Source organism: Pristiophorus japonicus, chromosome 14, assembly GCF_044704955.1.
Source record: "Pristiophorus japonicus isolate sPriJap1 chromosome 14, sPriJap1.hap1, whole genome shotgun sequence".
NCBI classification, from domain to species: domain Eukaryota; kingdom Metazoa; phylum Chordata; class Chondrichthyes; family Pristiophoridae; genus Pristiophorus; species Pristiophorus japonicus.
This window is the reverse complement of record NC_091990.1, coordinates 76,528,221-76,544,946: the sequence shown is the minus strand read 5'-3', so window position 1 is coordinate 76,544,946 and position 16,726 is coordinate 76,528,221. Positions and strand designations below refer to the sequence as shown.

Genomic DNA, 16,726 nt, shown 5'->3' with positions numbered 1-16,726 from the left:
ACCAATATCTACTATAGGCTCAAGGACTCCCACAGCAACCTTGACTACACTTCCTCTCACCCCACTTCCTGTAAGGACTCTATTCCATTCTCCCAGTTTCTCCGTCTCGGTTGCATCTGTTCTGATGATGACACCTTCCATACTAGTGCTTCCGATATATTTTCCTTTCTCCTCAACCGAGGATTCCCCTCCACCGTTTGACAAGGACCTCCACTGTGTTTGTCACATTTCCCGCATTTCAGTTCTCACCCCTTTCCCTCCCTCCCAGACCCATAACAGGGTATCTGTTGTCCTCACTGAACATCCATCAGCCTCCACAGTCAACAGATCATTCTCCGCGATTTCCGTCACCTCTAGCGTGATGCCACTGCCAAACCCTTCTACCCATCTCCTTTCAGCATTCTGAAGGGACCGTTCCCTCCGTGACACCCTGCTCCACTCTTCAATCACTCCCAACACCCCATGCCCATCCCATGGCACCCTCCCATGCAAGCACAGGCGATGGAACCCCTGCCCTTTTACCTTCTCCCTTCCCACTGTCCAGGGCCCAAACACTCCTTCCAGCTCAAACATTTCTGTCCATCATCATCGGAATTGGGAAGATGATAAAAATGGGGCTGCACATCAAGATTCAAAAGTCAGAAAAGAAAAAATTAAGCAAAATAACTGAAGTGTAAGGTTTTTACAGGACTTTTGCAGAACTTCTTTTAGCATTTTAAATCCATTTCTGAACCGCTGCAGTCTGTGTGATGAAGGTGCTCCCACAGTGCAGTTAGGTAGAGAGTTCCAGGATTTAGACCCAGCGACGATGAAGGAACAGCGATATATTTCCAAGACAGGATGGTGTGTGACTTGGAGTGGAACTTGGAGGTGGTGGTGATTCCATGCGCCTGCTGCCCTTGTCCTTGTCATTCTAGCTGGCAGAGGTCGCAGGTTTTTGGATTGATGGACTGCCTTGCGAAGTGCAGCTTCTGCAAGTACTACTCCTGGGTCAGTTGGAGGTCGGAGCAATCTGATGTACAAATGTTGGAGTGTATAATGGTCGATTTGGTCATTACTGTCCATCAGCATAGTGGCCTCTTGGAATTGAGAAGAAGAATGGGAGCTGCACATCAGAAGATTCAAAAGTCAGAAAGGAAACAAAACTAAGCAAAACAGTTGAAGAGTAAGGTATTTACAGGACTTTTGCAGAACTTGTTTTCGATTTTAAATCCACTTTTGCCATAAACTTGTCACCAAGCTTGGCCATCAAATGGTTGGATGCTTTTGTTTTACTAAAAGTGTTTGGTAAGTTCAGATGAAAGTTACATCCTGTTTGAAAAGTTTTTAATTATTAGAGTCACATTGTGCCTAGAATGATCAACATGGTGATCTATACAGTAGACCAATGAAAGCAGTGTACTGGTTTTCCCAGTGTGAATATCATGTTTTTCCCAGTGTTAATCATTTTCAATTTGTAACATACAAGATTTAGGCTGAGAAGATATTGGCCCTGAAATCCCGGCCTCCCCGGGTCTGTACGGAATCTGTACAGAGTGTGTATGGAGTGTATTGAGTGTGTACGGAGTGTATACAGAGTCTGTACGGAGTGTGTACGGAGCGTGTACAGACCCAGGAAGGCATCGCAAAAGCCGGTTTTCGGCGCACAATGTGCATGTGCTGAAAACCAGCTTTTCCGATCTGTCAAGTTTCTGGTTTGACAGATGGCCACATCTCAGGGAGAAGGACATTCCCACGGCAAAGATTGAGCTATTTGCCTATCTCTTGCCCTGCGAATGTCCTTAAAGCTCTTGCGTCTGGCGAAAGCAGGCACATAGCCTACTGTTATTAAGTGTAAGAGTTTTAAAACATATCAAAAACATATTAAAATAAAATTTAAAACTACATATTTATGTTAAAAACCCTGCCCACTCAGGTAGTTTTATTTTAAACCATAATTAAAACTTTTTTTTTAAATCGGCAAATATCTTTTTCCTCAAAAACATTTCTATCAACTTTAATTTGTATAATGTATTTATGTGAGGTGTTTTTTGAATATTTTATGTAGTGTTTGAGTGTTTGGAGTGTTTCTCATTCATAGTAATAGAAGTTTCGGACTTGCAAAACTCCTATTACTATGAATGAGAATATACTTTACTGTGATTGGTTGTCCAGGCCCATGTGACTCCTACAGATGTCCCAACAGGAACGCGCTCTGTTGCAGAAGAAGAGGAGGCCTTGAGTCCAGGATCTCTGGCGAGCATCCGACCAAAAGGTAAGTGCGCATCTTTTCTCCTATTTTTAAGGACCCGGGGAGGTCGGGATTTCATGCCCATTAATTTTATTGCTGTGTTTACATAAAAAATTCTCAAATTGCATAAGAAAAAGTAAGATTGGACACCTGTTGTAGACAGTGATGATTAACACCTAGTGGAAATGATGCAGCAATGATGACATATACAGCATTACATCCTCTTTGTTGCCTCAGTTACATATGCCTGCCCATTCATGAATAGGTGTATCAAGTATCTGGTGGGAGTCACACTGGAAAACATATCGAATGTAAAAATGGTCAGAGGTCCAATCTAATGGATCCCTGCACTCTGCCTTCGGTCTGACTGGCACTGACTGGATCAAATTACACGTCCGAGGCAGAATGCTGGGTAAGTGGTGTCCAATTACACCTCCCAGCTCACTACATTATTTGTACACATGAACATATGAAAGTGAGCGACAGGAAAAGACCAGCTGGTCCATCAAGCCTATCACACAGTCATGATGGCTGCAGCATGTCGAAATCTCGACCTCCGAAAAGAATGACTCCGACACTTACAGCTCCGGTAGAGGTTTCCTTTTTAATTTACTTGCTCGCAAGGGGTAGGTTTCACTCAGTCAAGGGCTAAATGAACACCTCCGCAATGGTACAGCTTCACAAGATATTTATACAGTAAAACCCAAGTTCTGGCCTCTCCCTGTGTATTGCTCTGTCTCACAGTCAGTGAATACAGATAAAGAGTTAATTACTATATCCTGGTCCTGACATGGTGTCAAGATATTTCCTTTTGTCAGGGTTATCAGAAAGCCAAACGGCCATTACTCCATGAGTCATAGGTAATGGGCTATCACCTGTCTTGTATTGTGTCAGGATTATCCAATTTCCTGGTCAGTTTACCTGTTTGCTTCAAATGGATGAGGTAAAGGAAAGAGATAATGGCTAGAAGATAAGGGTGGGGTGACATGGAACTCCTGTAGTGTAGACAATAGGAGAGCACCATGGGGGGTTACTTGTCTCAGCATGACTTGTCTCCTAGCTGTCTGATAACCATCAGCCATCTAACAGCAGGTTTAGCTGTTTATGCAAGCTGGCTGCTAAAATGCAGAAAGTTCTGGAAGGGCCAGGACTCCATTTTAATCAAAAGGCACACAAATACCGTATGGTATCAGCTTAGATAAAAATACTTTCCACATTCCCCCATTTTGTCCTTCACAAGGACAACTCAATCCATTCTGATCTTGTACAGTCTCTCCATTTCCATTTCCACACAAGAGCCTTCAGCAGTTATTGCTACCATAACTCTAGCCGTGGTCTCGGTAGGTAACATAGTTTCTCCCACCCTGGCACAGCAACACTTAATGACGACAAATAATAGATACAGGGCGAAGACTATCAGCAGGAATATGATCAAACCCTGTACCACAGATTTCCCCAGGGCTCCCAACCATCCTGATGCCCAACCCCACAAGGTGATACCGTCCTGGCCAACTGTCTGTTTATACTCTATTACCTTTTTCCTGATGTTTTCAGCTAGACTGCCGATATCTTCTGATTTGTCTGGGATATACGTACAGCATTCTTCACCTATGTCCCTCCCTCCTTGGCTAGGAGATAATCTAAGGCCATACGATTTTGGAGAGCCACTGTTCGAATAACTACCATTTCGTCATTTATCCCTTCAAAGGCTTGGGAAGTTGCGTTGGCTACTGATTCTACTAAGTTAGCCAGTTCCCGTAACTGCCATTCGGTCGATGCTATTCCATAGGGTGGCACCATTACCTTGAATATTCCGTTTAGCCACGTCAAATCCCGTTTAAATCTGTGGCTTCCATAGGCCTCCCTTAGAGTCCTTACTGATCTGATAAGGGGTACCACATATCCTAAGTAACAGGACCCTGTCCAGTTGGCTGGTAACCATGGGTAGGCTTTATGGCCACAAATAAAGTAGGTGCAATTATAGGACGTCAGCTCCTGGTCCTTTCGCACTGTCCCTACTCGAGTGGTCTCATCTTCCCACCCTTCACCTGGGGCTTTGTTATGGACCGTTGTCCAGCCAACGGTTGCTATCTTTCTCTCAGTGGGATTAGTTGTGGCTTGCCATTTAATCATTTGGGAACACTTGCTGCGTCACATTTCTGGTCCTTTTGTCTCATTACTCACTAGGCATATTATACCTTCAGGATTTCTTATTCTGGGAGTAATGCTTAGGAAGGGAGGCTGATGATTATTATCATAATTGGGCTGGTACCATCCCTGGAAGGCTGTAAGTTTATAGCCTGCCGACCTCCATTCTGTTTGCTCCTTCGTTTCTGGCCCCTTAGTTAGTTTTGTCCTGTTTTGCACTGTCAACCATTCTACCATTTCTGATTCGTTAAAGGGGACAGATCTCAGGGGAATACCCCCCCTGGAGTGGACAGGTACATGGGAACATATCCAGCAACTCGACAAGTTTCTTTCTTGAGCATACCTATGACTCAGTGCCATAAATACGTTTACGTGCAATTCCCTTCGGTGGTGGGTCTGTACCCCTGGTGTAATCAATAATGCGAAGTAAAACCCTGTCAAGCCCAGCACCATCAGTCCCCATAGTCCATACAGTTCCTTATTCAGTCTTCCTTTTTCTGTTCCTCTGATTCCTTCGTCCCTTCCTCCTGGTCGGGTGCCCGTTTGCAATGGGATGCGTGGATCCATGTTGGTCTTTCCTTTACCTTGATTGCAGTATTGGTCGCCAGCAAGACCTGGTATGGTCCTTCGAATCTTGGCTGTAGACTGCTTTTTCTTTTAAAAATCTTGATGTAAACGAATTCCCCTGGCTCCAGGTTATGACACTTCCCTTCCGCTGGCTTGACTTGGGCTTCCTTTACCTGTGAATGAAAGCTGGAAATACATTTGGTTAGTGCAATACAATAATTCAACATATTTTCCTCCATTTTGTGGATGTCCATCTGTTTTGCAGTAAATGGTGCTGTAAAAGGTAGTCGTTGGGGACGTCCCATAACTATCTCATGCGGTGACAGGCCTGTTGTTCTGTTGGTTGCAGATCGCATTACCATCAAAGCTAAGGGCAGCAGTTCTGTCCATTTCAGTCCAGTGTCATTGCATAGTTTTGCCAGCTTATTTTTAAGCATTCCATTATATCTTTCAACAAGTCCAGCTGATTGTGGATGATAACTGCAATGAAAACGTTGATTAATCTGTAAAGCTTTACACATTTCTCTTATAACAGTTCCCGTGAAATGTGACCCGTTAGCACTAGAAAGCTTAGCAGGGATTCCGAAGCGCGGTACAATTTCTTTTAACAAACATTTAGCAACAGTAGTGGCATCGGCCTTTTTACATGGAAAGGCTTCAATCCATCTAGAGAACACATCTACAATAACTAATACATACTTGAATCCCATACACATAGGTAATTCAATAAAATCCATTTGTAAATGTACAAAAGGCCCGACTGGATTTGGGTGGGAGGCAGATTCTACTTTTTCCGTCTTACCCGGATTCATTGTCTGACAGGTAACACAATTTTCACAGATTTGTTTTGCAATTGCCGAAATACCTGGTGCATACCAAGTTGCCAAAATATAATCTGCCAATCCCCCTTTGCCTGCATGTGTGAATGTATGAACACATCGGGCAATCCATGGAAGTAAGGATCTGGGGGCCACCACGCGGCCGTAATGCTGAACCCATATTCCTTCTGGATTTTTATAACATTGATCCTTCGTCCAGGTCACCACCAACTCCGTACTGGCCTGTGTCTGAAAGGACAGCATGTCATTAATAGTGGGTGGCGGATCTGAGCAATTATTTTTCCTTAGTGGGAACAATGACACCTGCATCCCCCCTTTCGACAGAGCTGCTGACTTAGCTGCATTATCAGCTCTGGCATTCCCAAGTGCCACCTCATTCGACTGGCCTGTATGTGCTTGGCATTTGATAATGGCAAGTTTCAAAGGGCATTGAATGGCTCGCAGGAGATTTTCCACTTGTTCTGCATTTTTGATAGGGGTTCCTGAAGAAGTCAGGTACCCGCGAATCTTCCAAATTTGTCCATAGTCATGTGATACCCCAAAAGCATACCTGGAGTCAGTGTAGATATTAACTGTGTGTCCTTCAGCTAGAATACAGGCTCAAGTTAACGCAAACAATTCGGCTTGTTGGGCTGAAACGGAGTCTGGAAGAGAGGCTGTTTCGACAACATTAAACTGAGTTACAATTGCATAAGCTGCTCTCAGTTGGCCCTTATCATTTCGTAAGTCTGATCCGTCAACATAGTACACTAGATCAGGGTTACACATTGGTACATCTGTTAGATTGATACGTGGTTTAGTCACTAATTCGGTTACCATTTCACATGAATGGGGTTCACCGTCGTCTTCCGTGGGGAGTAGAATGGCTGGATTTAAGGTAGTACATCTTTTGATGATAAGGTTCGGATTTGATAACAGTTCGACCTCGTATTTAGTGGTTCTTGCGGAGGTTAGGTGGCACACTTAGTAAGTAAAATCTCAACAGAGTGTGGGATATATAAAATGGTCTGATGATTTAGAGTTATTGTCTGAGCCTGTTGCATAGCATAATAAGCTGTTGCCAACGAAGGAAGACATCCTGGTAGTCCGGTGCCAGTGGGTCTAGTTGGGTACTGAAATATGCTACCGGTCGCTGCCTGTCCCCATGTAACTGAGTCAAAACAGATTGTGCAAAACCCGACTTGTGATGCACAAATAAGTTGAATAGCTTAGTGTAATCTGGTAATCCCAAGGCTGGTGCTGAAGTGAGGGACTGATTAAGGTTCTGGAAAGCATTCCGGGATACTTCATTCCACATCCTTTAAGCATTGTGAGAATATAGTAGATTCATTCACAGCTCGTAGGTCATGGACAAACCTCCATTTGTGTGGGCTTCTGAACTGGACAAATCTGTGTGTTACACGGACTTCTCATTTATGCTTATAGTGATTCACAGATCACAGAATGTAAAGTACTTGTTTTCTAATCTTATTAAAAGGCTTCCAAACCCAAGATTTTTCCAATACACTCAAAATGTTGATCAAGGAGATCACCTGAAATTATCTCAAAATCCCAATTCAATTATTGTACTGCCACTCTTTATCCAAAAAAATCCTCCTACTGAGTTAGAAGCTTTTGTACCAAGATTTTACACCAAGGACAATGAGAGTGTACTCCCCCAGCCTGCACCTCGAGAGACCCACAAAGGCTTTTAAAAAAAAAGGCATTACAACTTTTAACCACCGGGACCATGTCTCAACAAACCTATCCTTTGTGCATTTCCTAGCTCCGTAACCTCTCATCCGAATAAATCCACACCTGCGCTTCTAACTTAAAATGTCTTAAACTTCCCACATACAGGACAACACTATGAAGGGTTAAAAAACTTCACTTTGTTTGAAAAAGTGGGTGGAGCTAAAACAAACAGGCAGCTCCACAACTTTTCCAAACAGGTTTCCAGACACAAGGAAAAAAGACAGAAGCACTCTCATTCAAAGACAAGACATTCACGCACTCTCATTCAAAGACAAGACATTCACAAGTCTCTCTCCATTCAATAAAGCTTTTTCTTTTACTAGCTTCATTTTTTTTTCATAAGTCACTATCAGGTTCTCTTTTTTTTTCATTTGATTTACTTCCTCTGTTAATTTTACATGGGCTTGAAGAATCGGAACCCAGGCCTTTTCTATTACTTTCCTTTTTTTTTTACCTGGATCTCTGTTTATAAGACATTCCTCTAGACACGTTGTTCTCTCTAAATTAAATGAACCATCGGGTGGAAATGGCCTGTTTTCACCCTTAGTCCACTTTACTGGTTTTTGTTTCTTTGGTCAATTGAAGACTGACCACAATTCTGGAGCATGACATAGGCTGGTGTGCCTTTTGTGGTGTTTTAACTTGCTCCGGCACCTATTCTGGATGATTTAAGATTTTCCACAGTTTCTGATCTCACAATCCTTTCGGCCAACCGAGTTCTCTACGCCCACTTCTCCTGGCCGTTACGTGGCCTGAAAAGGCTCTTAATTCGGGCTCAGTCTGGGTGTGTGAGATATGTTGGCACGAACCAACCGTAGTTGATCAATCAGTTACTGTTTCTTTTCTTAATCAATCCTTGTGTTTTTTTTTTCCCGAATCACAATTTTCCCTAGTGACTCTTCCCGTTTCTCTAATGGCAATGACTCACAAAGGTATTGCACCCAACAGTAATACAAGGACAACAAACAATATTCCCGTGAGTACTGTCGAAATCTCGACCTCAGAAAAGAATGACTCCGACACTTACAGCTCCGATGGAAGTTTCCCTTTTAATTTACTTGCTCGCAAGGGGTAAGTTTCACTCAGTCAAGGGCTAAAATGAAACCTCCGCAATGGTACAGCTTCACAAGATATTTATACAGTAAAACCCAAGTTCTGGCCTCTCCCTGTGTATTGCTCTGTCTCACAGTCAGTGAATACAGATAAAGAGTTAATTACTATATCCTGGTACTGAAATGGTGTCAAGATATTCCCTTTTGTCAGGGTTATCAGAAAGCCAAACGGCCATTACTCCATGAGTCATAGGTAATGGGCGATCACCTGTCTTGTATTGTATCAGGATTATCCAATTTCCTGGTCAATTTACCTGTTTGCTTCAAATGGATGAGGTAAAGGAAAGAGATAATGGCTAGAAGATAAGGGTGGGGTGACATGGAACTCCTGTAGTGTAGACAATAGGAGAGCACCATGGGGGGGTTACTTGTCTCAGCATGACTTGTCTCCTAGCTGTCTGATAACCATCAGCCATCTAACAGCAGGTTTAGCTGTTCATAATAAGCTGGCTGCTAAAATGCAGAAAGTTCTGGAAGGGCCAGGACTCCATTTTAATCAAAAGGCACACAAATACCGTATGGTATCAGCTTAGATAAAAATACATTTCCACATTCCCCCATTTTGTCCTTCACAAGGACAACTCAATCCATTCTGATCTTGTACAGTCTCTCCATTTCCATTTCTTTTAGTTTCATTACTCACTAGGCATATTATACCCTCAGGATTTCCTATTCTGGGAGTAATGCTTAGGAAGGGAGGCTGATGGTTATTATCATAATTGGGCTGGTACCATCCCTGGAAGGCTGTAAGATTATACCCTGCCGACCTCCATTCTGTTTGCTCCTTTGTTTCTGGCCCCTTAGTTAGTTTTGTCCTGTTTTGCACTGTCAACCATTCTACCATTTCTGATTCGTTAAAGGGGACAGATCTCAGGGGAATACCCCCCCCTGGAGTGGACAGGTACATGGGAACATATCCAGCAACTCGACAAGTTTCTTTCTTGAGCATACCTATGACTCAGTGCCATAAATACGTTTACGTGCAATTCCCTTCGGTGGTGGGTCTGTACCCCTGGTGTAATCAATAATGCGAAGTAAAACCCTGTCAAGCCCAGCACCATCAGTCCCCATAGTCCATACAGTTCTTTATTCAGTCTTCCTTTTTCTGTTCCTCTGATTCCTTCGTCCCTTCCTCCTGGTCGGGTGCCCGTTTGCAATGGGATGCGTGGATCCATGTTGGTCTTTCCTTTACCTTGATTGCAGTATTGGTCGCCAGCAGGACCTGGTATGGTCCTTCGAATCTTGGCTGTAGACTGCTTTTCCTTTTAAAAATCTTGATGTAAACGAATTCCCCTGGCTCCAGGTTATGACACTTCCCTTCCGCTGGCTTGACTTGGGCTTCCTTTACCTGTGAATGAAAGCTGGAAATACATTTGGTTAGTGCAATACAATAATTCAACATATTTTCCTCCATTTTGTGGATGTCCATCTGTTTTGCAGTAAATGGTGCTGTAAAAGGTAGTCGTTGGGGACGTCCCATAACTATCTCATGTGGTGACAAGCCTGTTGTTCTGTTGGTTGCAGATCGCATTACCATCAAGGCTAAGGGCAGCAGTTCTGTCCATTTCAGTCCAGTGTCATTGCATAGTTTTGCCAGCTTATTTTTAAGCATTCCATTATATCTTTCAACAAGTCCAGCTGATTGTGGATGATAACTGCAATGAAAACGTTGATTAATCTGTAAAGCTTTACACATTTCTCTTATGACAGTTCCCGTGAAATGTGACCCGTTATCACTGGAAAGCTTAGCAGGGATTCCGAAGCGCGGTACAATTTCTTTTAACAAACATTTAGCAACAGTAGTGGCATCGGCCTTTTTACATGGAAAGGCTTCAATCCATCTAGAGAACACATCTACAATAACTAATACATACTTGGATCCCATACACATAGGTAATTCAATAAAATCCATTTGTAAATGTACAAAAGGCCCGATTGGATTTGGGTGGGAGGCAGATTCTACTTTTTCCGTCTTACCCGGATTCATTGTCTGACAGGTAACACAATTTTCACAGATTTGTTTTGCAATTGCCGAAATACCTGGTGCATACCAAGTTGCCAAAATATAATCTGCCAATCCCCCTTTGCCTGCATGTGTGAATGTATGAACACATCGGGCAATCCATGGAAGTAAGGATCTAGGGGCCACCACGCGGCCGTCATGGTGAACCCATATTCCTTCTGGATTTTTATAACATTGATCCTTCGTCCAGGTCACCACCTCCTCCGTACTGGCCTGTGTCTGAAAGGCCAGCACGTCATTAATAGTGGGTGGCGGGTCTGAGCAATTATTTTTCCTTAGTGGGAACAATGACACCTGCATCCCCCCTTTCGACAGAGCTGCTGACTTAGCTGCATTATCAGCTCTGGCATTCCCAAGTGCCACCTCATTCGACTGGCCTGTATGTGCCTGGCATTTGATAATGGCAAGTTTTAAGGGGCATTAAATGGCTCGCAGGAGATTTTCCACTTGTTCTGCATTTTTGATTGTCTGAGCCTGTTGCATAGCATAATAAGCTGCTGCCAACGAAGGAAGACATCCCGATAGTCCGCGTGCCACTGGGTCTAGTTGGGTACTGAAATGTCTGTCCCCATGTAACTGAGTCAAAACAGATTGTGCAAAACCCGACTTGTGATGCACAAATAAGTTGAATAGCTTAGTGTAATCTGGTAATCCCAAGGCTGGTGCTGAAGTGAGGGACTGCTTAAGGTTCTGGAAAGCATTCCGGGATACTTCATTCCACATCCTTTAAGCATTGTGAGAATATAGTAGATTCATTCACAGCTCGTAGGTCATGGACAAACCTCCATTTGTGTGGGCTTCTGAACTGGACAAATCTGTGTGTTACACGGACTTCTCATTTATGCTTATAGTGATTCACAGATCACAGAATGTAAAGTACTTGTTTTCTAATTTTATTAAAAGGCTTCCAAACCCAAGATTTTTCCAATACACCCAAAATGTTGATCAAGAGATCACCTGAAATATCTCAAAATCCCAATTCAACTATTGTACTGTCACTCTTTATCAAAAAAATCCTCTTACTGAGCTAGAAGCTTTTGTACCAAGAATTTACACCAAGGACAATGAGAGTGTACTCCCCCAGCCTGCACCTCGAGAGACCCACAAAGGCTTTTTTTAAAAAAAAAGCATTACAACTTTTAACCACCGGGACCATATCTCAACAAACCTATCCTTTGTGCATTTCCTAGCTCCGTAACCTCTCATCCGAATAAATCCACACCTGCGCTTCTAACTTAAAATGTCTTAAACTTCCCACATACAGGACAACACTATGAAGGGTTAAAAAAACTTCACTTTGTTTGAAAAAGTGGGTGGAGCTAAAACAAACAGGCAGCTCCACAACTTTTCCAAACAGGTTTCCAGACACAAGGAAAAAAGACAGAAGCACTCTCATTCAAAGACAAGACATTCACGCACTCTCATTCAAAGACAAGACATTCACAAGTCTCTCTCCATTCAATAAAGCTTTTTCTTTTACTAGCTTCATTTTTTGTTCATAAGTCACTATCAGGTTCTCTTTTTTTTTTCATTTGATTTACTTCCTCTGTTAATTTTACATGGACTTGAAGAATCGGAACCCAGGCCTTTTCTATTACTTTCCTTTTTTTTTCTACCTGGATCTCTGTTTATAAGACATTCCTCTAGACACGTTGTTCTCTCTAAATTAAATGAACCATCGGGTGGAAATGGCCTGTTTTCACCCTTAGTCCACTTTACTGGTTTTTGTTTCTTTGGTCAATTGAAGACTGACCACAATTCTGGAGCAAGACATAGGCTGGTGTGCCTTTTGTGGTGTTTTAACTTGCTCCGGCACCCATTCTGGATGATTAAGATTTTCCCACAGTTTCTGATCTCACAATCCTTTCGGCCAACCGAGTTCTCTACGCCCACTTCTCCTGGCCGTTACGTGGCCTGAAAAGGCTCTTAATTCGGGCTCAGTCTGGGTGTGTGAGATATGTTGGCACGAACCAACCGTAGTTGATCAATCAGTTACTGTTTCTTTTCTTAATCAATCCTTGTGGTTTTTTTTTTTTTCGAATCACAATTTTCCCTAGTGACTCTTCCCGTTTCTCTAATGGCAATGACTCACAAAGGTATTGCACACAACAGTAATACAAGGACAACAAACAATATTCCCGTGAGTACACAAATCATAACCTCTAAACAAATTCTCAGTCTGCGTTGTACGCCACTACAGACCGAGTCCTTAACTTATCCTAATAACAGCTGATAAAACTTAAGGTTCCGTACCCAAACTCTTTGATCGATTGCGCTCTTTTTTTTTTAATAGTCTTGTCACATAAGAACCCCTTCCGAATTAAAAACAATAAAAATCTTATCACATAAGAACCTTCGATCGATTATTAGCGCTTTCTTTTTTTCTTTTCTTTTAATAGTCTTATCACATAAGAACCCCTTCCGAATTAAAAACAATAAAAATCTTATCATATAAGAACCTGGAACCCTTTTCGATCGACTAGCGCTTTCTTTTACCTACTGAAACCTTCCCCGGGCTGTCTCGAGATTTTTTCCAGAACCTGTTCTCTTCTGCTGGCGAGCTGAGAAAGAAATGGTTATAAAAAAAAATACCTTTAACTTTTAAATGCCGAGTCTTGTAGATGCAGTACCTCAGCTGTGGACAACAGATTACATCTGCGATTCAACAGTGAAGAAACCTCTTGTGAGCAAAGGCTCACCTTGTTTGGCCACCGAAGCCTTTCACTGGAGAGGCACTATGCCTGTATCCGTTTTACTCACAGAACAGAGAGTATGCATCTCGGTGGAACCTCCAATAACTGTCGAAATCTCGACCTCAGAAAAGAATGACTCCGACACTTACAGCTCCGATGGAAGTTTCCCTTTTAATTTACTTGCTCGCAAGGGGTAAGTTTCACTCAGTCAAGGGCTAAAATGAAACCTCCGCAATGGTACAGCTTCACAAGATATTTATACAGTAAAACCCAAGTTCTGGCCTCTCCCTGTGTATTGCTCTGTCTCACAGTCAGTGAATACAGATAAAGAGTTAATTACTATATCCTGGTACTGAAATGGTGTCAAGATATTCCCTTTTGTCAGGGTTATCAGAAAGCCAAACGGCCATTACTCCATGAGTCATAGGTAATGGGCGATCACCTGTCTTGTATTGTATCAGGATTATCCAATTTCCTGGTCAATTTACCTGTTTGCTTCAAATGGATGAGGTAAAGGAAAGAGATAATGGCTAGAAGATAAGGGTGGGGTGACATGGAACTCCTGTAGTGTAGACAATAGGAGAGCACCATGGGGGGGTTACTTGTCTCAGCATGACTTGTCTCCTAGCTGTCTGATAACCATCAGCCATCTAACAGCAGGTTTAGCTGTTCATAATAAGCTGGCTGCTAAAATGCAGAAAGTTCTGGAAGGGCCAGGACTCCATTTTAATCAAAAGGCACACAAATACCGTATGGTATCAGCTTAGATAAAAATACATTTCCACAGTACACAAATCATAACCTCTAAACAAATTCTCAGTCTGCGTTGTACGCCACTACAGACCGAGTCCTTAACTTATCCTAATAACAGCTGATAAAACTTAAGGTTCCGTACCCAAACTCTTTGATCGATTGCGCTCTTTTTTTTTATAGTCTTATCACATAAGAACCCCTTCCGAATTAAAAACAATAAAAATCTTATCACATAAGAACCTTCGATCGATTAGCACTTTCTTTTTTCTTTTTTTTTTAATAGTCTTATCACATAAGAACCCCTTCCGAATTAAAAACAATAAAAATCTTATCACATAAGAACCTGGAACCCTTTTCGATCGACTAGCGCTCCCTTACCTACTGAAACCTTCCCCGGGCTGTCTCGAGATTTTTTCCAGAACCTGTTCTCTTCTGCTGGCGAGCTGAGAAAGAAATGGTTATAAAAAAATACCTTTAACTTTTAAATGCCGAGTCTTGTAGATGCAGTACCTCAGCTGTGGACAACAGATTACATCTGCGATTCAACAGTGAAGAAACCTCTTGTGAGCAAAGGCTCACCTTGTTTGGCCACCGAAGCCTTTCACTGGAGAGGCACTATGCCTGTATCCGTTTTACTCACAGAACAGAGAGTATGCATCTCGGTGGAACCTCCAATAACTGTCGAAATCTCGACCTCCGAAAAGAATGACTCCGACACTTACAGCTCCGGTAGAGGTTTCCTTTTTAATTTACTTGCTCGCAAGGGGTAGGTTTCACTCAGTCAAGGGCTAAATGAACACCTCCGCAATGGTACAGCTTCACAAGATATTTATACAGTAAAACCCAAGTTCTGGCCTCTCCCTGTGTATTGCTCTGTCTCACAGTCAGTGAATACAGATAAAGAGTTAATTACTATATCCTGGTCCTGACATGGTGTCAAGATATTTCCTTTTGTCAGGGTTATCAGAAAGCCAAACGGCCATTACTCCATGAGTCATAGGTAATGGGCTATCACCTGTCTTGTATTGTGTCAGGATTATCCAATTTCCTGGTCAGTTTACCTGTTTGCTTCAAATGGATGAGGTAAAGGAAAGAGATAATGGCTAGAAGATAAGGGTGGGGTGACATGGAACTCCTGTAGTGTAGACAATAGGAGAGCACCATGGGGGGTTACTTGTCTCAGCATGACTTGTCTCCTAGCTGTCTGATAACCATCAGCCATCTAACAGCAGGTTTAGCTGTTTATGCAAGCTGGCTGCTAAAATGCAGAAAGTTCTGGAAGGGCCAGGACTCCATTTTAATCAAAAGGCACACAAATACCGTATGGTATCAGCTTAGATAAAAATACATTCCACAAGCATCATGGCCAGACACTTCCTCGCACCCACACGCCCCCAACCGCGGCAACCATCCCACCCTCCCGTAGCCTGTAATTTCCTGGGCTCTTTTAGTGAACGTTTTACAGTATCAGAATTAAGCCCTGCTAGTAGTGATACATTAAGACCTGCTACTCACAGCTTGACACTATGGTTAACATTAGAAGAAAGAGTTGATCAAAGAGATTCAACATGGAGTTGTGAAAGCTCTTCCGGCCACCGGCTGTGCTAAAAGCTCTTTAGATATCTCTTTTATTCTCTTTTTAGGGGTGGGCCTGGGGTAGAATTTGGACAGGACTATCGAACTGGTTTTAGGTTTCACTTAGCTGACACACTTCCTCTCTCAGGGTCCCTTACCCAGTCTTGGCGATGATCACACATGGTCTTCCCGGTTTTCACAAACCGAGGTAACCAAGGTCTATATGACTCCTGCTCTGTAAACCCACTTCTGACACCACTGTAAGATTAGGATCACAGGTCACATAAAGATTACCCAAAGCTTCTTAGGAATCACAAGTCGCTTTATTAAGGAGCAGTAGTTCAAATATAATAAAATACAACACGCAATCAGGATCGACAGAGTGGACATACGACCATGACAAGGAGCTGGTAACGGTCCCGATCGGTCTGATGGATGGTGTGCGGGAATAACTCTTCGCTCCACCGCCTGTGCTAAAAGCTCGATAGATATCTCTTTTATTCTCTTTTATGGGTGGGCCTGGGATAGACTATTGACAGGACTATCTAACCTGTAAAGGCTCTTCCTGCTCTAATTGTTCTCAAAGTAAAAGTTTTTCATAAGTTATGTAAATTTATGTTTAAAAGTTTGTAAGTGATCTTAAAGTTTTTAAATGATCTTAACTGAAAACTTCAAAGTTTGATATAAGAATATTTTTATTAAAGTTAAGTACAAACAAATGTTAAATTTCTGAATAAAATATATTTTAAATTATAACTGAATCATTTCCATTATTTGTTCCATTATTAACACAACTTTTTGAAGTAAACAAGAATCATTTCCATCACTTGTTCTATTAGAAACATAGAAACATAAAAAATAGGTGCAGGAGCAGGCCATTTGGCCCTTCGAGCCTGCACGACCATTCAATATGATCATGGCTGATCATGCAACTTCAGTACCCCATTCCTGCTTTCTCTCCATACCCTTTGATCTCTTTAGCCGTAAGGGCCACATCTAACTCCCTTTTGAATATATCTAACGAACTGGCCTCAACAACTTTCTGTGGGAGA

The 16,726-nt window shown here is 42.4% G+C and overlaps 1 protein-coding gene across 1 annotated transcript in view; it reads left to right on the top strand.

Moving 5' to 3' along the window:
* The first annotated feature begins 1,364 nt into the window (after positions 1-1,364).
* The window catches only part of LOC139279611 (mucin-6-like), an 838,525-nt gene continuing 823,163 nt past the window's right edge, over positions 1,365-16,726 (top strand). The window contains exons 1-2 of the mRNA XM_070898726.1: positions 1,365-1,379; positions 2,155-2,254. Of these exons, the coding sequence (XP_070754827.1) occupies positions 1,365-1,379; positions 2,155-2,254 (115 nt within the window). The remainder of the gene's footprint in view (positions 1,380-2,154; positions 2,255-16,726) is intronic.